The sequence below is a fragment of the Rousettus aegyptiacus genome, unplaced genomic scaffold (assembly GCF_014176215.1).
Source record: "Rousettus aegyptiacus isolate mRouAeg1 unplaced genomic scaffold, mRouAeg1.p scaffold_m13_p_11, whole genome shotgun sequence".
NCBI lineage: Eukaryota > Metazoa > Chordata > Mammalia > Chiroptera > Pteropodidae > Rousettus > Rousettus aegyptiacus.
The window spans coordinates 5,436,731-5,461,500 of NW_023416286.1; the positions used below are offsets into that span (position 1 = coordinate 5,436,731).

Genomic DNA, 24,770 nt, shown 5'->3' on the forward strand with positions numbered 1-24,770 from the left:
GGGGTGGGAAACGGGGGGGGGGGCCGTCAGGGGAGGCCCGAGGGCTTCGGCGCCGAGGAAGGGTGACTTCACCCTCCGTCAAGTCCGAACCTGAGCGTCAGTGAGTCACGGCTCCCCAGACGCCCTCCGAGCAAAGAAAATAAACGGAAGCTCAGTTTTAACTGTTACCTAATCGGCATAACGCGAATGCGTCAAACACTCAAAACAACAGTCGCGAATATCTGATGAGCCAAGAAGTCTTGTGAAAGGGGCGGTGGGTGGCTCGGAGTCAGCCACGCATCCCCAGCTTGGCGGCACGGAGCTGTGTCTGTTACCGCCCGCCGAGGCACAGTTTACAACTTCCCATCCCAAGTTTATGCTCAAACGTCAGGAAGTACGATCCTCCGTTTCTCCATCTGACAGACATTTACTGGGAATGAATGACGGGCCAGATCTGGTGATAAGCACCAGGAATCCAGAGATCATAAAAAGAGAAGAAAGGGAGAAAACAAGCAGGTCTTTGACCTCCGGGAACTCCGTCTGCCGCGGAGGCGGAGAAGGGGCAGCCGGGAACGGGCACATAAATAAACACGTAAAACACAGAGCTCTGCACGATCACTCGCGGGGGCGGGGGCGGGGGTGCGGGAGGAGGGGAGGGAGCCAACGAAAGGTTCTTGGGCCAAAGGGCGTGTGCCGCTGCCAGGCCCTGGACCTACAGGACGGCAGGGCGATGAGGGGTGTGAGTGACAGGAGCGCAGGAGGAAGCATCCTCACCAACGGAGCTTCGAGGCGGGAGCCCCCAGGCACGAGTGGGGACAAGGGCTAAGACATTCGGGATGGTGGCCGGCTGAGCGCGCAGGGCAAGACGGGGCTGGGGAGGAGACGGAAGGGCCCCTTGGGACGAGGGGCGCTGGGCAAGTGTTGCTCTCTAGGAATTTTACTGTAGCCTGCGGCAGTGCAGGGGGAGTGACCGGCCACATTTGCGTTTCAGCAAGGGAAAGCCGGGAGCTGGAGAAGAGGTTTGGAAGGAAGGCGTCATAGCCCGGGAGGTGCGGTGGCTCTGCGGGTCATCCCCCCCTGTGGTTCCCGGCCCACGGGCCACGGAGACTGGGTCGGCGCCGGGCAGGTCCACACCCGCAGCCTGGGCCAGCCTTCCAGCCCGTGGGAACGGGGCGTGCGTCTGGACGGGAGCTGCGAACACGCACCAGTTTCGGGGAGCCCAAGCCTTTTCCGGGTCTGTTAGGATGAGGCCATCGAGGGATGGAGTCGGGCCAAGAACACTCGCAGGCTCGTCCTCCTCCTGGGAGAGGAAAGGAAGGCAGCCCTGGGCTCATTTCTCTCCCATTAAGGGACGTTACCTGTTCAGTGGCCAGAAGGTGCTCCAAACACACACCTCAGAAGCTCTGCACCCTCTTACTACATAAACCCGTCCTCACTTGTTTTACTTAAATGCGCGACGGTGCACGCTGTTCGTACTGCACGTCTTATTGTTTCTTTCTCCTTTTTTACTCGACTTCCTCCTTCTCCCCACTTCAAGTCCTCCAGGCTCCCAAACTCAGAGTCCCTCTCATATTTCTCACCCTACTAAGGGAACACCCCCCACCCTCCCCCCCACGCACATGCCGTCGAGGGGTCATTATTTGTTTTACAGAAGCGAGACATTATACGCATTTTTCTTCATCACATTTTTCTCCCTAAACAACACATCATGGGCTCTCCCTAAACAACACCGCTGAGTCCCCTGGGTCTGAAACCAATGCAGCCTCTTCATTCTCACATAATAATTCAGAGCATGGGTGGACCACATTTTTTCGACCATTCGCCTATGGATAGGCACTCATTTTTGCTTTCGGGTCTTTGTTCCTGTAAACATTACACAATAAACATCTGCAATACAGTATAATATACATACTTTTTTCTTTTATTTCTATGAGACAGATTCCCAGAAGTAGGGTTGTGGGGTCAAAAGATACATGTATTTTTAATTTTACAAGACTCTACTTGTTTGTTTTTAAAAAAGCTTCCAATTATTTATCTTTCCCTCCCAAAGGGCAATGGTACTCTTTCGCTGCTTTCCCATCAGCAATGGGTATTATGTTGTATTTAATATTCTCCAGTTAGAAAAAATCAAAGATATTAACTCTTTCTTTTGAAAATTTATATTTCCCCGACTTTGAGCATGTTTCTCTATATATGTTGAATATTTGGATACTGAACTCTGTAAAAGGTCAAGTCCTTTGTCCGTTTTCTTTTTTTTCTTAAAAATTATTGGGTGACATTGATTAATAAAATCAAATAAGTTTCATGTGTACAATTCAATGGTATGGCGTGTATATATATATTGCATTGTGTGTTCACCTCCCAAACGTCTATTTTCTATTCACGGTTTGGTTTAGCCCCTTTTCTAAGAGTTCTTCGAGTATAATAGATATTGACTCTTGTCTTTATGTCACAAAATTTAATCCAAATGCACCTTTTCTTACTTTCTTTCTCAGTTTTTTCTTTTTTCTTTCTTTTTTTTGCTTTATAAAAGCTTTTAATTTCCATGTGGTCAAGAATAGCTTCTGAGTGTGACTATGGGAGTTTTCAGGAGTTTCTGGCAAGATTCTTACGGTTTTATTTTTTTACATTTTATCTTAATATTGGGATTTATTTACTATGTGGTTTAAGATTGGAGTCCAATTTGATTTTTTTCCAAATAAAGACCCAGTTGTGAGAATACAACTACTTAATCCAAACTTTCCCACTCAACCGAAATGCTGCTTTTGACATTCACTTAAGTCTCCTGTATTATAGGTCTAGAATCTAGAACTTGGATCTCGTTCCTGATTCTCTGTCTAGTTCTTTGTCAGTAGCACACAGATTTGGTTACCTGGCATTACAGGAAGCCTGATGTTTAACAAAGATAAGTCCACCCTCACGATTGCTCTCCTTCGAGCATGCTTTGCATATCTTTTCTCAGGTAGTTGTTAATTCCATTTATACTTCAATATCATTTCATGCGACTCTCCCACTTTGCCTCCAAAACAATCTCCCATTGGGATTCTGGGCGGAATCGTGTTAATTTGTATATTAATTTTAAAGGAGTTGATTTATATGATATTAAATCTTCCCATGAAAGAAAATAGTATGCATTTTCCATTTGTTCAAATCTTGTTTCGTATACTTCAATAAGATTTTTTTTTAATACAGATGTTACAAAAATTATTCGTATGCAATATATAATTTCAATTGCTATTTAAAAAGAATTATTACTAAGTGTTCATTGCCAAAGTGAGAAAAAAGCTACTGATTGCTAGAATAAAAAAAAAAAATCTGTTGCTTTTTATGTATTTGTTATGGATCTGACCCCTTACCAATTCTCTTAAAATCCAGTATTTTTTTTACTAGTTTTTTTTTTTTGAGTTTTCTAGATATATGATCATACAAGAACATATTTACATGGCCATTTTTATGTGCATATTTGTATAAGCAGACATAGTTCATCTTTTTTCTTCTAGTATTTTTAGTAGCTGTTTAATTTTTATGGCGGCTGCTAAAAATTACAAAGCAATGCTGAATTCTAGTGATAGCAGGCATCCCTGACTGACTTTTTGTTTAAAATGGAACAGTTTTAGAATTTTACCATTTGCGGCGACGTGCTACTAGCGTTTATTATGAAGAGTCTGCATTATGTTAATTAGCTTCTTTCCTACTTAGAGTTCTTATTTTGGGTGCAGCGGCTTAATTACCTCAAATACCTTTGTAGCATCTACTGATGAGATCACATTTTTCTTTATTTTGTCGATACGGCGATATTTAGAAATTCTGAAACTCCTGTATTCTTGAAATAAATCCTACTTGGTCGAATATTTTATTCTTTCGATACACTCTTGAACTTTATTTGCTGATATTTTATTTAGGATGTGTGTCTTTATGTTTATAAGTGAGGCCAGCTAAGTTTTCTTTAAATTATGCTGGCTTGATGAACTAAAATAAAACAAAATTTCTGAAACCGTTTTAAAAATAGTTATTTTTTCACTAAAAATTAGATAACATTTCAAAACTGAAATCTATCTGATAACGGTAGCTTTTGTTACTGGTGGTCTCTTCAGTCTCAATTCTACCCATAAAATAAAATGACGTAGAAATTTGAGATAATAGAATAAAGAATGAGAATCCAATGAGACGGAACTCATTTGTTATTTTGGGAGATGGAAGACTGTAAGTCAGTTTTAATGTGTTTTAATCTGCTGTGAGAATTAAACCGAGAAGGAGCGATGTTCTACTTCAGGGATGGCTTGGGGAATAAAACATGAAGAGTAAATACAGAAGAAGAAAACGCAGGAGAAACACGCCTGGAAGACAAGAGCAAGGAGAATGAGAGCAGAAGAGGGGCCACCAGCAATGCCTCAGATGTCACACACACACCCTGCCCCTTGCACCGGGTCTCTGTGGAGTGATTCTGCCGTGGGGAAAAAAATGGCTACACAGGTAGGGCATTATTGGAACAACGAATGTAAAATTGGAATATGGACTAATGTGGGTTAGCTAAGAGCATTGTATCCCTGTTAAATTTTCAGATTTCAGTCATTATCCTGTAGTTATGTGAGAGGATGGCCTCAGCAACGCTGCAGAAAAGCATCAAGCATTAGGGGCCCGATGGCGTACCTGGTTCTTGCACCTGGTTCGGAACTAAACGTGTTCACAGGGGTGTGTGCACACATGCCTGTGGGCAAACCTCCGTGTTCCCCACGGGTTTGGCCCTTCCGGCCGATGACCCTTTGACCCCACTTCCCAGACCCTTGATGTCCCTCCCCCATCTCTGCTACTACGCCTCGGTGGCCCATTCCAACACCTGCACCGTGGACCTCAGAGTGACACAGGGACATTTCACCATGAGGTTCACCTCTCTGCTGCGATGCTCTCTCCTCTGTAGTCTGGGGGGCACAAAGCACATAAAACACAATCCCAATCCTAGTGATCAAAGGTCGCTGTGGGCTTTAAACGTTAAGGTGCATAACCATCACTAGGAAAATGTGTTTAAAACGGGGTATCCCTGAGAAACTCTTTGTTAAGTTGGGGAGGTACTAAGGAATCTGAATATTTGATCAAACCCAGCTTATTCTCATGCAAGTGGTCCGGGGACCATATTTTGGCCAGTACCGCCCTGCAGCCAGCCTATCAGAATCTTATGAATAATAGGCGCACAATTCAAATTTATCGGATTAATTTCAATTGCCCAAAGCTGTGTGGAGCTAAGCAAAGAATTCGGCTCTCATACCCTGAGCATGGACATAGGGCTGAAATCCATTTGCCGTGTGACCAGGTGACATGCATTCCAGACCTGGCTTTAGCTCTAGATCATAGTCCCCCTCCTTGGCCTCAGCCTCATATTTCTAAATATCTGTGTGGGCATAGGTTTGGCCCTTTCCAGCACTAAATCATTATGGAACAGTCAGTATATTTCCCCCTTAAGCGGTTGCATAATTTTAACCTCACAACAGTTTTTAGTCCTGCGAAGTTAACCTGTCCAAGAGGAGAGGGTCCTTGAACCCCTATTTATCTGGGAGCAGCTTTTCCAGCACAGGTGATGAATGAACATGAATTTAACCGTGTGCTCACCACCTGTCGCCTTTGTCTTCTTGGACATAAGTATTAGCAGTGAACGCGATAGTGCACTTTGTAGTATGTACCACGGTTACTAACTGACCAATGCTGTTTAAACTCAAGATTTAAACTCGGTCCCAGTGGCATCCCAATCTGTGTACACCCCATTAACCTGTAAGCTACACAGGACTGGGGCAACCTGCTGAATGCAGAATTTTATACCTAGCACTTAGTATAGCGGCTGCTCAAAAAAAAAAAAAAATTAAAAAAAAAGAGAGAGAGAAAAGGGTTGAGTACACGGACGACCTGACTAGCCGCAAATACACACACACACACACACACGCAAGCTATAAATATTAATAGCACAAGAATTTATATCATTGCATGTCTGGTAACCTCCATCTACACCTATCTGTGACGAATGCTTCAGGGTATAAAGAAAGCCCCCACGGAGCCGAGAAGCCAGAGTCGGGGTCCAAAATAAGTGTGAAAGTGCAACTCGGAAGAATGTGCCACGCTGGGGTCTCTAACGCACTAAGCTACGGGCCCCTTTGTTCTCTCTGCCGGCAGAACAAAAAGCTAAGTAGCTACTTAGCCATTTTAGCTCATAGTTTATATTTATTTCTAGCTTTTGAATTCATTACAGTCAAGTAATGAAAAAAGGACTCTAAACTCATAAAAAAAAAAAAAATTCCAGATAAACCGATTACCATTCACCCCAGGAGCTGGAAGTCAGAATTCATTATTTTAGCATGGACTGTGGAAGAAAATCTTCTTCCACAAGGACAGACGCTCCTTCAAGGAGGCCGAAAAGGACACTGGATCACATACTGTACATCCGTTATCTATGTTTAAGGATTCAGAAATAAAATTACGGGGTAGAGTGAACTCAGATGTAGTTCAGACGTCTTTACTGGAGCTCAGAACATGAAAACGTTGCACAGGCATTTAGTAAGGCGGTAACAAGGGCCTATTATCAAGATATATGGGTTAATAATTTCATGGGGTTATTCGGGAATGATCTGCTCTGATTGAAACCATGTGTGGAGGGCTGGGGCTTCTGCAGGATGCGTCGCAGCAACAAAGGCCCTAAAGATGCATTTGTGCTGCCTGCTAAGTATACAGACGATTGGCGTCGATACACTTCCCAGACGTAAACAGTAAAGGAATGCCACCGAAGCCCTGCGTGCTGTCGGGAGGGAGGCGGGGAGCGCTTACCACGTTGTACAGGCCGATGCACCAACGCTCGAATAAAATCTGCCCCGAAAATCCATTCACGAAGGCGAACCAGAGCTGAAAGAGAAGCGAGTTCATGAGGTTTTGTATCAATATTGACCTAAATGTTTTCGTTTGCTGAAGAGGGAGTGAGAAGGCGGCCGGCCAGCTGGACCCAGCTGCTAAGGGGTAAAGAGCCACGGGGCCGTAGCTGTTTTTCTTTCATAAACTATCAATGCCCAACATCACAGATACCAGTATTCGAAGGAAGATGTGTATTTAAGGCACATGACGATTTTAAGAGGTAATATGCACATATTAACAGAGAAACAATTTCTGTTTAGCGTGTTTTGTATCGACCCTCTCTCTTATTGTCTGGAAGAGTCTCGACTTCCTATTCTTTTTCCCTAGAAAGCTGATTTGGTAAATACTGTTTATTTTTGTAGAAGTTTCAAATAGATAAAAATTAAATGGAAAACAGCAAGAATGCCTCTGCTGGTCACGTGTGTCCTCAGCTCATAAAATGTCGGCCCCCTCCCCTTCATCAAATGTCCCTTACCGCAGCCAAGGTGAAAAAGCACAACGTACGAAAAAAATCATGCTTAAAGCATCTTCTGGAGCAACGTGGGCTGCATAAATATATGAAATGTGGGCTATTATTCACGTCTTTGAGTAGCCCATAATTCTGATTGATTAGGCAGGACTGACATAGAAACGACTGCAGAGCGGAGTGCCAGGGACACGTCTGACAAGGGAGTAAAACTATTTTAGAGAAGGGACGATCGCCCGGCTATAACGAGGAGACGACGTGGCCGTGAGGACGAGGGCCGGGGGCCTGGCTTAGAATGCAGGCACGCAGGCTACGACGTGCTGCCGTCTCGGATTCAGCTGCGCGGCTACGCTGCCGCGGGCGGGAGTCCAGTGGTCTGGGGTCGACGTGGAAGCATCGCGCGCTAATCACGGGCGCCACCTCGGTGTACGATCGTGGCGGACCGCACCGTTCCAGCGACAGGACGCTGGGTACGGAACGGCCGCCCCACGACCATCGGAGCCGAGGCCCGCTCTGCTACTGAAATTTTACTCGGCCGGATTTTTCAAAGTCGGTTTCTCGGCTCCACCAGACGCAGTTCCTTGAGATAGGACTTCTCTATCCTGTGCAGATGTGCCCGGCACCGTATTTGGTACAAACAGAGGCCGAGTTCCATTGGGATCGGATGAAGGTTTCTGAAGCACAGCTTTCTTCATCTCATCCCCAAGTTCAGAAAGCTACGAGGGATCCCTCCTAAACCGCAGGTAGGCTTGCTGCCTGGTAAAATTCCTTCTCCACTCCTACTTGCTCTTAATTTCAACCCTCTCCCGAGAGATCCTAAAGAGGCCTGGCCATCCTCAGTGAAGAAAACCTGGTGGAGAATTAAACATCGGAAGTTCGCGTTGTGCTGTTCTCAAAATGTTTTCCCAACGCCTGCTCTAATATTAGCCGTCTCTGAAATGGCAGGTTCCGTCACCCCCTCCCCGCCCCCCTGCCACGCGAGGCCTGACAGCCAATCCCTCAACGAAACTTTCAGTGCAGTGACAACCCAGATCCACACCTGATTCGACATATTTATAAATCATCTCAATGGTTTTGACCTAATTTCCTTGAGATCATGCTGTACTCCTGTAGTCTCCCATTCTACGACTGAGCAAACATTGATACATATCTAGTAGATACTATTTTATCACTCAATTCAATTCATTGTCTTCTGTTGAAAGTAGGATAGTGATACTTCTACTGCCCTCGCTTCTCTAACGTCGATTGAAAATGGCAAAAAATAATTGAAAATAGAAAAGAAAGAGCTACTTTTAGTGAATCTACGAGACAGCCTTGATTAAAACTACAAACGACATAGAATAGAAGCTGATACATGTGACAAGATGACAAGGGAGAATGTCAGTAGCAGACAAAACCTACAGTGTGAAAAGATTTCCAAGAAGGACGTGAAACGGCCCAAGAAATAGCTGAACCGATTCTTACTCAGAGGTTGAAATCTAGAGGCGGGGACGAGTCACGGCAGAGGTCGCTGGACCGACTCAGTACGGCAGGCGAATTGCAGCTAAAGGGCGTTGTGTGCACACGCACAAGCCTCTTCCCCCCCTGCCCCCAAACCCCACTCCAAGAAGCAAGTGAGGAGAATGGCAGGGTACAGTGGGGAGCAGAAGCGGCAAGCAACTTGGCAAACACGGGTAGAGGTAAACCGAAAGGAAAGAAATACAAAATAATCTAACAGAAAACCCATAACACACAGAAATTCACAGAGAAGGAATGGTGTGGAGGGAGGTGCTTTCTACCGCGAAGTGACAGGTGACGGGTGTAGTAGAGACAAAAGCCTTGATGAGGAAGTGTTCTGGGACAACTCCGAAGACCCCTCCCCTAGACATCATCAAAAGATAATGAGGAAAAAATAAAGGGATGTGACAAAAAGCATTTGAAACAACATCTACAGAAAGAACCAGGGCGGGAAAGAACAGGGCAGAAAAAAAATTATAAATGCCCTTGACATTTAGCCTTGAAGAGTAAAGAAAATGTGTCTTTCCTGGAAATAAGAGCTGAAGGTAGATATGTAAGATAGCAAAGAAGAAAGCAAATGAAAGGTTCGAGCTACAAGGAGGGAAATAAACCCCAGAATTGACGCCGCGGAAGCCACAGTCAGGGGTGGGGAGAGGAGGCTCGAGGATACGAATGGACAAAGGACAGAGTTGACACTGATTTTAAGAGAAACTGATCGCTCTTCGAAGACGGTTTTTGAAATTCCAAAAATAGGTATACCTTAAAAAAAAAAAAAGCAGAATAGAAAAAAAAAAGTGTTCAAAGATGTATTAGAAGAAAAAATTCCGAAATATTCTGAAGCCTCCATCGTCGAATGGGGAAGGCGCCCTGTGTCCCCAGGAAACAAAAACAGGGCCCGAAAGATCGACACCTACACACAGCCCGATGTCTGAATGCATGAATTTTAAAATTCCCTAAGATCGACTCTTCAATATATTCAGGCAAAAAGGAAAGCAATTGACCCGCGAGGGGGAAAATCGCGTTGGCTTCGTATTTCCCCTCAGCGGTATACGAGACCAGAAGCCAGCAGCGAATGGTTACAAGTCCTCAGGGAAAGAAAGCATAACGAGAATTCCAGCAAAATATAGAAACCAAGGAAACAGTAAAAGCTGAAAACATTACATAAAACATGATGATGGAAGTACACCACATATGCCTGTTATGTTAATGATACAAAAGATAGAAATACTCGATGGACAGAAAATATCCCAAATACGTGCTGTGTACGAGAGAAACATGTCAGACAAACATGACAAAGAAACACGACTTCAATAAGATCAAACCCATAACCTTGACTTTCGGAGCCTTCCGGACAAGGCCTTGGTCACCGTTGCGACCACACTGCGTCTCCTTCACTGAGCGGCGGTCACCCTCGCTTGGTTCCTTGTGAGTGCCAGGTACGGAGACAGCGTTATGTTTTGCAGCCGGATATGAGGCAATTCTGCCACCACCATTTGGTTAACAAACCCCCTCTTTATCTCACTTGTTTGAAATGCCCTTTATTATAGAACAGATTATCATGGTATTTAGGAAAAATTATACAGCATTTTGGTCTCACGCCATATATTCAGATTAATTATAGATGGCTTGAAATTTAAACAAATAAAAAAAAATCCAAACATCGAAGCATTAGGAAAGAGAATGAAAAAGTTATTTTTTGTACGTGAAACTGACTATAAACCATTTAACTCAAAAATCTTACAAAAAGACAAATTTGAAACAATTCATTGGTGTAGAGAAAAATGGTAATAAATTAGAAAGAAAATTAATAAATAATACAAACAGATTTGTTACATCTGTGAAGACAAAGGCTTAATTTCCTTAACATATAAAGAGTTCTTACAAATGAGAAAGAAAACTCCTGACAAGCTGTTAGAAAAAAATAGAGGATATGTGCGGTGTGAATTATGTGGAAAAAACATACATTAAAAAAATTCACTTTTTATGAAACACATATACATGTGCATACTCCCCCACCCTCTGCGATGGATATTATATTTTTACCTAACAGATGGGTAGAGATTTAAAAGGTTGATAACCTGGGGAACTAGCTAGTTTCATACTCAGTTGGTAATAAAAAATGTATTTAATGTACTTTTCCTTTGACCCAGTGATTCCACTTTTAGGAGCATACTCTAAATTATACCTTATAACTAAGATCACATAGTATTCACCATGAAAATACAGGGCATTTACCATAGCATTATTTGGAAAGATAAAACATTAGAACACATATATATTGACAGGCGGTACAATGAATCATGGTTCCTCTATTAACAATGAAGCACTATGCAGACATTAAAAAGAGTTATGTAAATCTGTAAACATTATACTATAAAAGTCTTACAGATATATTATCAAAATGACAACTGTCAAGGTATATGTTGGATGGTCATGATTGCACAGAACAGGTATCTACATTATATGGATGGCAACTCTTTGGAAGATGCATGAGAAATTGTTAATATCCATTACCTTTAGGTAGCAGACATGTCCTCTAGGGGTTATATGGAGACTCGCTTACACCTGTTGTATTGTTCTGCACTTTTAAAACATGTTCATGTTTTATCGATATAACTGTTTCAAGCACTAATTCTCAACTAGGGTCCATTCTGCCTCCAGGGAGACACGTGACAACGTCCGGGGACCTTTTTGAGGGTGTTGATGGTAACTGGTAATAGAGGCCAAAGATTCTGCTAACTATCCTACAGTGCTCAGGACAGCCAGCCCCCTGCAACAAAGAATTATCTGGTCCAAAATGTCAACAGTGTCATTCTGGAGAAACCCTGGATAAAAGAAATAAATGTACTAAGCCAAACCTGATAAAAATTAGAACTCTTGTTGTAACAGATGTTTGTTATTAACAAAACGATGACATGTGACCGGCTGTATGAAGCCACGATGATGTGTGGGCTCAGAAAGCTTCGCTTCCTTCTGCATCGACACCCCTTGGGCCTGGTCTTATATACAGGACCAAAAGCCATATTCTTTAGAGGCCATGGGAACATTGAGTGTGAACCTATAACTTCACCTATCTAGGTCCCCAAAACAGGAATCTTTCTTTAGGCATTATTATTATTATTATTATTATTTAGGCGAGGCAACCCTTGGTTGACCTCACAGATTGCAAGGACTTTGTCAGCTTACAATCCCTTATTTTTATTTTTTGGGCCTAAAGCACCTAGTCTTCTAGGTGGTCTCCCATCCGAGCACTAACCAGGCCTGACCCTGCTCAGCTTCTGAGATCAGACGGGATCGTACCTTTAGAAATTATTAATGAGAAATTACTTTAAAGACCGAGAGTGAATTTTGCATCACTAAGACATTCAAGTGGTTGCAAATATACGATGAGGGGGAAAAAATCCTAAGAAATCAAGCATCTCTTCCTCAGCAGTAACCTTTGCCCCAGGCGAGCCCGAAACACATAAAAAAATTTCAGTCTTCACTTCGGATTAACATTCTTGATTAGCCGAATGTTGGGATATTTCCTCTAAGCAGCCAGTGTTCTGATTCTGTCCAAACTAGCGCTGGCTTGGCCACATGTTCCCTCAAACATTTTTTGATATGTTTGTACTAATTTTTATCAGTTGCAGGTGCTGTAGTTTTTCGAAAAGTATAAACAAGCTCATTCTCAACATTTCCAGTTCAATTTCAATCTTCACTCAAATAATCCATCACCAGATGATCAGATCGTTTATTTCATTGGAAATATTTATTCGATAGAGAAAAAAAAAATAAAACCAAAATAAACAGAACAAACAAACAAAAAATCCATCCCTTAATTTCAAAATCTATAAGCTGGTTTTCTCTTATGTTATAAACACTCAAACTTGATTTCATTTTGGCAAGATTTCCATAGGTGAAATGGAAAAATATGAGAACACACTGTATTTTTAAATATTTATACAAACGTACTTAGTTTTTATTTTATTTATTCATGAGACAGGTACATGATGGCTCCTCGACACACTATAAAATCAGACTTTCACACTGGCTAGTTATATACAAATGTTAATTCATATACAGAGAGAGAGAGAGAGAGAGAGAGAGAGAGAGAGAGGAGAGAGAGAGAGAGAGAGAGAGAGAGAAAGCATTGCCCCGTTCCTAAACATTAATGTCATTTCCGGTGGACCCCAAGTTCTAAGCTGCATACACCAACCACATAAGCCTCAGTGCAAACAGATGGCCAGGCACCCCCCCCCCACCCCACGCCATGTGCAGTTACTTGGACCACGGCTTGCCTATAGCCACTAAATTTTACTTTTCTGGATTAATGGAGGGAAAGATTCCTCTGCCTTTACTTGCTTTTTAACTAGGAATGCTATTAAATGAATACGGCCGAAGTGGAGGGAGCCAGGTTCTGCCTGGACGGCCTCAGACCTGGTGAGTTGGTTGGAAGACCGGCCAAGCGCTGACGGCTTGCCAAGCTCCTGGGGTTTTTGGTCCTCAAACGTAGTGCTGTTATGAACAAACTGACCCAAACTTATTAAATGGCTTTTCCTTCTCGGAAAAAAAAAAAAAAAGAATCCGTCTTTGCTTTAACTGCTGCCTCGCTGCCAAAAATGCAGCAACCGTCCTGGTTCATTGCACAGACTCCTGCGTAGACGTCCCAGACACCACTGCACGGCCTCGGCGGGCTCTACCCGCTGCCGCTCAGGTTCTCGACTCACAGCCGACTTACTCAGGTGACTGCTTCACTCGAGAGCGGGAGGGCCTGTTCCTCCATGACCCAGGGCGGAGGTCCGAAGTGGAAAAGTACCCGAGAGAGAGGAGGATTAAGTGAATTAGCCCAACACGGTTTCTCGCTGAAGAGTCAATAACATCATGATCTACTGATGTGTGCATATCACGTCTGAGCTGACTACCTGGCATTAACCCCATCTGTTTAAAAGGCCAAGTGCTACAATCTTTCTGGAATTTGATCTGGCAATATGTACTAGGTGAAAAATTAAGCATCTACTTCATCTAGTTTTAGATGGAATTTTAGTTTTAGAAATTCACTTCTCATAAATAAATCACCTTTATATAGTCTTAATAGTGGAAAAACAAAACAAAACAAAAAAACCAGAAAGCAGAGGGCGAAAAAAACCCGTGAAGTTCTTTATTAGGAGGTAACCGTACCAAGTCTATGTAATATTAAGCACTTTTCTTTTAAAATATTAAATCTAATGTATATAAATGAAGAAATCTATGCCAAAGAAAAAGTACTATATTGACAAAAAGCAAAAACAAAAACAAAAACAAAACCCAAAAAACAAACAAAAAAATAAGTTGGTAGGTATGTAGGTCGGTAGATAGAAAATCAAGGGGGAAAAATCGGGGGTGCTATTACAGAGCAGTGGTTATCAAAAATAACAGTCACAATAGTAGTACAGCAAGATGCCCAAAAAACTCTCCAAAGTATCTTTAGTCCGGTAAGTTATGAGATCGACTGGCCAGAATTAAGGGAGATTATTGTAATACATGGGCAGAATTAAATGGAGATTATTGTAATACGGGGGCGGGCTTCCTCTCTAAGACCTTTGGAGAGTTTTCTCTTTCTGAGCCAGCCCTGAACAGGTACAACGCCAGCAGCAAACACCATGTACTTGTAAAACCTCTAAAGACTGTTAGAGGCAAACAAACAAAAACATTAAAGTTACAGAATAATGGGTAGTGGATCCAATTTTTGTAAAACCACAACAAAAATGTCTGTGTGTGTTTGTATGAGTGCAAAAAAAGGTAGAAAGGCTAGCTGAGCTGTTCCCATTGATTACCTGGAGGCAGATGAGGGTAAATATTTTTTTCATTATACATCCCCATTATCATTACGACAAATAAGCATTACTTTAAAGAATTGTGAAAAGACCTTGTTATTCCCTCCCATTGTGCCAAGCTCATTCCTTTCTCAGCTTGTCACATTCTAAAATTTTTGTTTACCCATTTGTCAGATGCATGCAGCCAAAGATTACATTGACTGTACTCACTACTAAGTGGCCAGGATCTAGCATAGTCCTCGGCATACAGCAGGTGCTAAATAAATGCGGAATAGTACGAACACTTACCATTAAAGAGGAAGGGACACATAAATGTGAACACAGGACAGGCTGTGGGATTGGCCAAACAGGTTTTGTCCTAGTTCGAGCACTTAATTACTGCGTGAGCATGGGCATCTTCCTCAATCCCCACGAGCCTCGTTTTTAAATGAACGAATGGAAAGAAAACCACGCACTGCAGAGTTGTCGTTTTTGCTGGTTTCGATGATGGTAATAAAAGCTAACATACATTTAACGCTAACTCCGTGCCAAGAATCTGTGCCGCTCTGAGTGGATTATCTAAGTTAAAGCTCGTGGTCATCCTAACAAGTAGGCATTTTGTCTGTTTCACAAATAGGAAAATCAGGGCACAGAGAAGATGAAAGGCATTATTTATGGCTGGTACCAAGCTGGTGTTTACTAGACTGTAGTTAGTAGACCCTACATAACAAATAAGTGATTCTCTAAAATAGCGGTCCCCAACCTTTTTGGCACCAGGGACTGGCGCTCCTACGAGAACCTAATGCCCGATGATCTGAGGCGGAGCTGAGGCGGTGATGCTAACCCTGGGGAGTGGCTGCAGATACAGAAGAAGCTTCACTTGCCAGCCTGCCGCTCACCTCCTGCACCTCCTCCTGCTGTGTGGCCCAGTTCCTAACAGGCCATAGGCCGGTGCTGGTCTGCAGCCCAGAGGTTGGGGACTTCTGCTTTAAAACATCAATGGCAATTCAGAATAGATTCAGTATTTGTGGCTACCAACTTACAGTGTTGCTATTTTAAATTTGTAACATCAATAAAATCCTTCTCAACTACAAGCATATAAACAGATCAAAAAACATATTATGAAAACGATCCAACTCTTAAGCCTGCAATGCCATGTAAGGGAGCCTAAGGATCCTTTTACAATTAGGGAACAGACAGACAATGAGCAAAGGCCAGAAGGACTAGGGATGTTTAAGGGGTCGGGAGAAAGAACGGGCTCTGTGCTCTGTTCACCATCCCGATCACTTAGGTATCTTGGGTGGTATGACTAAGAACCAAGGAGCTGGAGATTCTTTAAAAGAATATTAAGAATATAGTTAGATTCTGCAACCTAGAAAAATAATAAGGTTACCGTAATGAAAAATGCAGATATCGGGGAGAGTAAAGGGGTTGCATTTATTTTCTTTTTGATTTAGGACTCTGCATAAAACTGTTTATCGCAGGGCAATAAACAGCAAAGAGTTATTCGGTAGAGTGATAACAGCAACATCACTGCAGTGCGAGCAGCCGAGCCCATCCGAAGGCAAAACTGCTCCGATAAATCTGAGCGTCACGGACGTGGGGAAAGCGGACCCTGAAGTTACGCCTGTCCGAAAAAAGATGCTTGGAGAACGGGAACCTCCAAGGAAGAAAGAGAGAGAGAGAAAAAAAAACATTCCTGAACCAGAAGAAGAAACTAAAGAAGTAGAAGAAAGAAGAGGAAGGGGATGATCCTGCTCTTGACAGCCTGCCAGGCCAGAGATTCCCAATAAGCCCAACTGAAGAAGAACAGAAAAAAAAAAAAAATTGAATCCCAGTTCAGGGAGTTCCTGAATGTCAGATGGTTCAGGATGCCCAAGGATAAAGAAAAGTACATATTTCACTAAAGAGAAGAACCTAGTGATTACGATTACACATATATAGCAACTATCATTACAATTAATAAAAAAATCTTGGAGTACTAAGTTTAGTTGGGACTAAAGATTACTTTTACAATTTGAGCATCAGAATACTTCGCACCAAATAATTTTTTACTATGAAATAGTTCATAGGAAATTGAAAAGAAATTTTCAGGTATCATGTTTCTATCTTGTCTTAGCAGAGTAATAACAATCAAGATTTGCTAATCATCGTCAATCTTGAAAACAGTCTACTTGAATAAAAAGAAAACCTAATACTTTCACAGTGATGATATTGTCCCAAGGAAAAAGACAGATATTAAAAAGATTTGTTCGAGAGTTCCATATAAAAGTTTATTCATGTCTGATTGTCTTACAAGAGAGCTTTTAAAAATAAATTTCATCTTTAAGACAAAAACTTCACAAAGACTGAGTCGAATTATTTACTATTATTAAATGTTTATAAAATTCTCAAGAGGAGTTTGGTCAAAAGAATAAATAAATTAGGGAATAAACTTCTGAAAAGCAAGCTGCAAACATTTTGCCGATTTTGTACAACAAAATGCAGTCGGTCTGGTTTGAAACACTTTCCTGTTTAAGACTCTGAGCAAAAATATTCCAATCTTTTGCTAATATGGTTGAAACAGACTCAGTAGACAATCAAAAATAAACCTCTCAACTTTCATTATCTAAATTCTTTGAATAAAAAAATTAATGCTAATGTGACAAGCTAAGTTTTGTGAAAAGAATTAGAATCTGAAAAGTACGAAATAGAAATTTGACATGCAAATAAATGTAGCATATGATGAACACATATAAATTTCTTACTTTAGCATTTTCTTTTCCATTAAAACCCCAAATGGTGCAAGAAATTGAATCTTACAGCCAAAAGTTCACAAAAATTAGTAAAGGCAAGTCTGGTAAACATTTTTAGTTTCCTTAATTACTAATTTTTCTGTGCTACAAAATGACTCCGTTTCTGCAAGATTACACGCTCTAACTTCGGAATGTCAGGTAAATTCAAAATCGTGTTTCCCTCACATAAAAGATCATAATACCAACCAGATGGCGTATGCACAATTAAATTGATTTTTAATAAGAAATTCTTGGCACAATAGAACATAATCACTCCAAATTGCATTCAGGACTACTTATATTTTTTTATAGTTCAAGGCTAAGACTCTTCGGCCCAGATCCTACAGTGTTAGGGGACCAAATAGCTCTGGAGACCAGTAATGAAATAATGAGCCTTTCATTTGGGGGTCACTGGGTAGGACCTGCTATCGTTCATTAATGACACAACTGTTCCCAACCTCCTGGGGTTGGAGCAGTGATGGGGGGAGGGGTATTATTATGGAAAGGGTAGCAGAAATATGCAGAAGATCATTTCCTTTATGGACAGGACCTATGGCAAATATTTGAGAACATGTGTTTTATAACCAACAGAGCAATGCTCTTAACGTATTGACAGTAAGATTGAATGCCTGGCTCCCCTGACCAGGGTCTACAGAAGGCAGCAGAGTTTGGATGCTCTCCTCCATCCCCATTAGCCCCGTGGTACCTGTCGCCTGGGCAAGGCGTGACATTTTTTTTTGTTATTTCCTTGTTCTGGAAAGTAGGGGAAAGATCCATCTACTCTCTCAGAGGAGGATTATAGAAAAGAATAACTTTTTTTTTTAAGGTTCAATTATTGAGCTATTTACTAACACCTTGCTTCAAATTACACTCTGTGCTATTTGAAGGGGTCATGGAGGTGAAGAAGATACCATTCTCACCCTTAAAAAATTCAGTCTGGGGACAGGCTCGGGGTCTGTCAGAGGGGTGGAAAAGTTCTTTGGGAGCAAACTAGTGGGAGAGATGAGTGCTGTCTATAGGAGCCACCTCAGCTTTCCCACAGGCGGTGGGCACTTGGGCTGGGCCTTGAAGTATCGGATTTCGCCCATCAATTCTGTGGGCGGAGAAGAGGCATTAAAGGTATTTGGAACAAACTTGCACATAATTGTAGCAGATGTGAATTTCCAGGTGGCTGGAGCAAGAAAAAATGAAGTGTGAGGAGAGGGCTGGTCTCGGACCGAAGGACGCTAGACAGGTGTTCTTCCAGCGCTCACGTGAACGGCTATGCATATAGGGCCTCGGAGGAACTTGAAAAACTGTGTATCTAAAAATCTGGAAAACTATCTTAGTATATTTTTATTTATTTCATTGTGGTAAAACATACAAAACAGAAAATTTACCATTTTAACCTTTTAATTGTATGATTTTGTGGTATTCGGTACATAAAATCACCACCACTATCCATCTCCAGAATTTTTTCATCATCCTGAACTGAAACTGCTCCCATAAATGATAACTCTCCATTCCCCCTGCCTCCAACTCTGTCAATCATTTTCCTATTTGAATCTCTAAAACAGAATTTAACTATTCTAGTTACTTCGTAGCACTGAAATAATGCAACATAAGTCCTTTTGATTCTGCCTTATCTTTCGTAGCATAGTATTTTCAAGGTCCATCCATGTTGTAGCAATTATCAGAATTTCACTCCTTTTTAAGGCTGAGTATTTCATCGTACGTATATTGCGTATTTTGCTTATCCATTCATCCACTGGAAGGCATGGGTTGTTCCCATCTTTTGGCTACTGTGAATATCGGTGTCTGAATATCTTTTCGAGTCCTTGCCTTCGATTCTTTTGGGTATATATCTGGAAGTGGTAATTCTATGTTTAACTTCCTAAGCAACCTGCACACTGTCTTCTACAACAGCTGTTCTCTCATATTTGCCTACCAGCAAAGGTTCTAATTTAGCACGAAGGTTCTAATTTCTCCACATGCTCGTCAACACTTGTTATTTGCTGCTTTTTTGTTTGTTTGCTTTATTTTTAACGGCACCTATTCTAGTGGGTATAAATTGGTATCGGTGGTTTTGATTTACATTTTCCTGATGGTTAGAAATGCTGAGAAACTTTTCATGTGCTTATTGGCCATTTATCTATCTTCTTTGGAGAAATGCATATTTAAGTCCTCTACTGATTTTTGAATTGGATTTTGTTGTTTTTGAGTTGTAGGAGTTCTTTATATATTCTGGATATTAATCCCTTATCGGTATATGATTTGCAAATATGTTTTCCTGTTCTGTGCATTGCCTGTTGATAGTATCTTTTGATGTACAAATTTTTTAATTTTGAAGAAGTACAATTTATCTACGTTATCTTTTGTTGCCTGGGCTTTTAGTGTCATATCCAAGCAATCACTGCCAAATCCAATGTCATATTTTCTCCCTATGTTTTCTTCTACAAGATTTATAGTTTTAGCTCTCCTATTTAGGACTATGATCCACTGTGCTATATGCCGTATGGTAAGGGTCCACTTTTCTTTTGCATGCGGAGATTTAGTTTTCTTCATATCTGTTGAAAAGATGGTATCCTCCCTATTGAAGGGTTTTGAAACCCTTGTCAAAAATCATTTGGCCGGAGTATATACAGGGGTTTATTTTTGGGTTCTCTGCTCTGTATGTCTGTCTTTATGCCAGCACCATACTGTTTTGATTACTGTAGTTTTGTAGCAAGTTTTGGGATCAGGAAGTGTGAGTCCTCCACCTCTGCTTTTTCCCTTTCAAGGTTGTTTAGGCTATTTGAGGTCTCTCAGGATTCTATAAGAATTTCAGGATGAGTTTTCCTGCTTCTGCAAGAAATATCATTGGGCTTTTGATAGGGATTGCACTGAACCTGTAAATTGCTTTAGTTTCAATACATTTTTAAGGTAATATAATTTTTTAGTGATAAGGTTAAGTAAGTGTAAAGGATATAACTTCTGGTATACTGTAAATATTGACATTTAAAAATAAATTTACATCATTCTTTTAACATAGCCACTGGATTCTAAGTACAAGTGGATGCTTGTCAAAACTCACTTTAAGAAATATATCAACAACTATTTCTCTAAGAGTCAGAAATTTTACATCATTATTTTTTATCTTAAACTTGTTTTCCATTCCATTTGACCAAGACAGATATAATTTAACCCTAACTTAATGTATTTTTGTTTGAAAGACTTTTATTGGTCACCCTATCATATGTCACAAAAACAATGAATAGAAATTAAAATTAATATGAGGCTATATGGCTATAACTGTCAAAAGTTCTAGATTGGGTTTTCAATACATTTACTAGTGGTATACAATGAATAAAAAATATACATTTTGGTAATTATTAAGTAACTATCAAATTATTAAATAAATTTGGTAATTACTTAATAATTACCAAAATGTATATTTTTAATAATTCAAAAAATGTGTGTTAAACAAATTTCTAAAAAATTATTAAAATTTGTTAGAAATACATTTTTTAATGAGAGAAATGGAGCTCAGTCCTCCCCTGACCCATTGGTTCATATAACTGTGGAAGAATATTACCTACTGTTGGATTGAGACAGGATTCAGCTTCGTTTCTATTCCTACTGCTCATTTGTATAGCTCTAAGTCTTGAGAAATCTAGTTCAGATAATAAATGAGAATATACAGTTTCGTTAGAGCACTATCCATCAATATGTTGGATCTCTGAGCCATGCGCCAAAAAATAATACAGTGCTCTCGTAGTAAAGTTATTTAAAGTCATCTATCTGCTCACGTCTCGATCAAGTCCTTTTCAAAGTTTTCTGAAAGCAAAGAAAAAGAAACCACCGACTTGCAAACAATTTGCTAACTATTAATCAGAATGATTACCTTCCTAACTTCTAGGAAGTGCACCTAAAACCTGTATCGAAAAGTTTCAATTAACTTCTAGTTCGTCAGGCTATGTTTTCGTTTAGAGGAGCCTTTTTCACCTAATACACTCTGAAGGGTTCGGGGAAAATACAAACAGGTTTCATTGTCGATACACGATTGCTATCGCATTATCGCTTGATAAACAGCGTCCTCTTCTCACGTAGGACTACCTTGCTCGCATCGTATTCTCGGTGCGTGAGGCTCTCTGGGTGTGTGACAGCCACTCTGTACCACACGCTTTAGTATTTTTCCAAACCCTGGAGTTGCGGATTTCGCTTATTCAAGTTTGGGAAGATTTTCTGTCATAAAACCTAACTGACAACACCTGTCGTCACTTTTTAACTACTCAATTAGATCAAGAAAAAAAAATTCCGACTTCAAATTTCAACTGAAATACACATGTTAATATACTTCCTCATGATGGCATTTCGCTTCTGGCCTTCCGTTCACAGGTAAAGACCAAAGGAGCCAACAGAGCCTTGCCGCGAAGACCACGTCTACGGAAACGAGGAGCAGCTGCCTTTCACATGTCTCACCGAGGGTCTCTGGACAGTTTCTCGGGAGCCATGTCTCGTTGACCACTGTGTCGGGTTTTACTGATCTATTTCTTCAATAAATGCTGTCTCCTTGGTTTGTGTCCTTGAGATTTTTTCATACTGAAGAGCATGTCTCACAGTGACATTCTGAAGAGGCAAGATATGTGTCTTTCTTTCGTAAGGTAGGAAATGTCCAATCGATTGATCGATTTATCGATAGATCTATCTATCAATCATCTATCTATCTACCTACCTATCTAAATCTACCTATCATCATAATTATCGATTATCTATCTATCTATCTATCTATCTATCTATCTATCTAATCTGTCTATTGGCATGATTCAGCATTTCCATTCCTATATACCAAGACAACCGAAAACCTGTCTGTACAAAAACGTGTATATAAATGTTCACAGTAGTATTATTCATAAAAGACAAAAAGTGGAAACTACCTAAATGTCTACCAACTGAAAAATGGATAAACAAAATGTGGTAGATCCACACAACGGAGAATTATTTTGCCACTAAGAGAAATGAGGTACTAACGATCTGCAACAACAAAAAGGAACCCTTGCAAACCTTATGGCAAGTAAAAGAAGCCAGACACGCCACATATATGAAATGTCTGGAATCGGCAAGTCCATAGAGACAGAAAGTAGATTGGAAGCTGCCACACGCTTCGGCAGTGGTGGCTGTGGTGGGCTGATGAGGAATGAATTCTAATGAGATGGGCTTTCTTTTCTCAGTGATGAAAATGTTCTGAAATGACAGTGTGACAACCTCACAGACCTGGGAATGCACTAAAACCCCTCGATTGTATACTTTTAAGGGGCAAGTTTTATGGTGTACGAATTATATTTCTATAAAAAAAGAACTTTGCTTTTAGCTCTCACCTCTAATTCCAGTACCAGCAATCAATCTATAGCTGCCCATCAGACATCTCATTGGGTTGGCTCAAGTTCTCCACATCCGCGGTAATACAGAGGCCATGCAAGCTGCCCGAGATAAGGCTTCCACTACAGACTTGTCTCAGCCCTTAATATCTGTGTGACATCGGGCAATCTACACGACCTTCCTTTACGCCATTCTCCTTCTTTGAAAAATAACTGGGTTGTGCATGACCATTCTATGGGCTCCTCTGAATTAAGAATGATGTAGCATATTTAGTGGGGGACTTCGAATGAAAATGCCTCAAACTTCACTTTAGCCATGATCCGACACCAATTATCAGATAAGTTGAACTCTTACTTTATTAAAGCCAGAGATGATGTGATTTTAATCTCCCCACCTACGTTCTTTGCAAGCCCAAATCTCTGACGACGGGCATGCTAAACCACCTTATATATTTTTCTGTTCATCTGTCTTCCAATTCCTTCTGGTTTCATGGCTACTTCTTAATCAGGGTCTTGGGTCCATTTCTGTCTTTTCCGATCATTTCTCCAAAATGTCCACCTTCTACCAGCATTTTGGCTCTTTAGCCTCTTCCTATAAACAGATTGTCTTCCATGGTTAGCAAGAAAAAGAAAAAATATCATTCCTCGAAGCTCTAAAAGGAAAGCTGTTTACTTCTTAAAATAAACCTTTACTTTTAACTTCCGTTTCCAGATCAACTGAGTCTTCACCTCTATAATCCAGCTCCAACCTGGACAGTCTTGAAACTCTCTCTCTGACAGATTTCTCCCCACTTAATCACTTGATTTAATGAGCATTGTAAGTCCTCATTATTTTCCACTTCTTTGGAGCATCAGTCATAACCTTTCAGAGTCATCTCGCTCTTGGCTGCTGTGATGTGATGTGACACGTATCCTCCTCCGATTTTCAGTGTCATTCCTTTTTCATCCTTGCCGTTTCCTTGTCACGAGCCAGATCCTTATAAGGGAACATCGGGAGACTTGGTGCTGGGCCCTCACGTCTTCCCTTTTATCACTCCCATAGGAGGAGCTCGTCTATCTCTGAAGCCCACAGAGTCCCTTTATATGGATGACGTTCACATTGCATTTCTAATATCAACCCCTTTTTCGCCTACAGGCGACCGGCCACCTTCATCTTTATATATCACTGCGATTTCTAAAAATAATTAATAGACTTTATTTTGCAGAGCACTTTTAGGTTATAGAAAAAAAATGAGCAGAAAGCACAGAGTTATCATACCACCCACAGAGACCCGTACCGCTTCCGCTACTAACGTCTTATATTAGTGTGGTAGAATTGATGAGCCATTGTTGGCACATTGTCATTAAGTAGACTCCACAGTTTACACTGGGCGTCTCTCTTCGTATTATACAGTTCTATGGATTTTGACAAATGTGAGATGTCATGCATCCATCGTCTGAGTGCTACCATGCAGAATGCCCTAAAAAACCACCTGTGCTTCACCTCTTCAACCCTTCCTGATCCCTGTCCCCCTTATTACTGCAATTTTAACATCTCTAAAAACAACTTGTCAGTTCTGGTTCACGATGGCGATGTAGGAGGATCCTGAACTCCCCTCATCCCACAGACACTGAATCGACAGCTACGTATGAAACAATTTCCTCTGGGGGAAAAAAAAAAACCAAACTAGCTGAGCAACTCTTATGAATTGGGCCAAGACACGATCTCACCATATCTCCGCCCCTTACACAACCCACAGTTGGGAGGGAACCTGTAAACTCAAGTTTCTCCCCGAGGAGTAAAGGGTTCTTTCCCCACAACTGGCATCCAAAATTTTAAGACCTCCACCTGAGAGATGAGCTTGTAACCAGGGAACTCACTAGACTACAGAGAACTGAAAAGTAGTTCAGGTGCAGACTCACCCCAGAAGAGTTCCTGGACTTTCTGTGAAAGAGGCTTGTTTGCTGATCTCGAAGTGTCAGCCTGAGGCGCAGGCATCTAACTTCACACACGCACACTGAGGGGCCTCCCCAAACGCCCTCCAGGGACGGAGTCTGGCAGGCAACACCTCTGCAT

General features: G+C 41.3%; 1 protein-coding gene and 1 pseudogene across 4 annotated transcripts in view; one reads left to right on the forward strand and one right to left on the reverse strand.

The window, feature by feature from the left end:
* The window catches only part of ATP8A2 (ATPase phospholipid transporting 8A2), a 476,394-nt gene that overhangs the window by 124,343 nt on the left and 327,281 nt on the right, over positions 1-24,770 (reverse strand). For all 4 annotated transcript variants that reach the window (XM_036228443.1, XM_036228444.1, XM_036228445.1 and 1 more), the window contains exon 28: positions 6,787-6,861. In XM_036228443.1, the coding sequence (XP_036084336.1) occupies positions 6,787-6,861 (75 nt within the window). The remainder of the gene's footprint in view (positions 1-6,786; positions 6,862-24,770) is intronic.
* LOC107503438 lies at positions 15,109-16,548 on the forward strand (annotated as a pseudogene).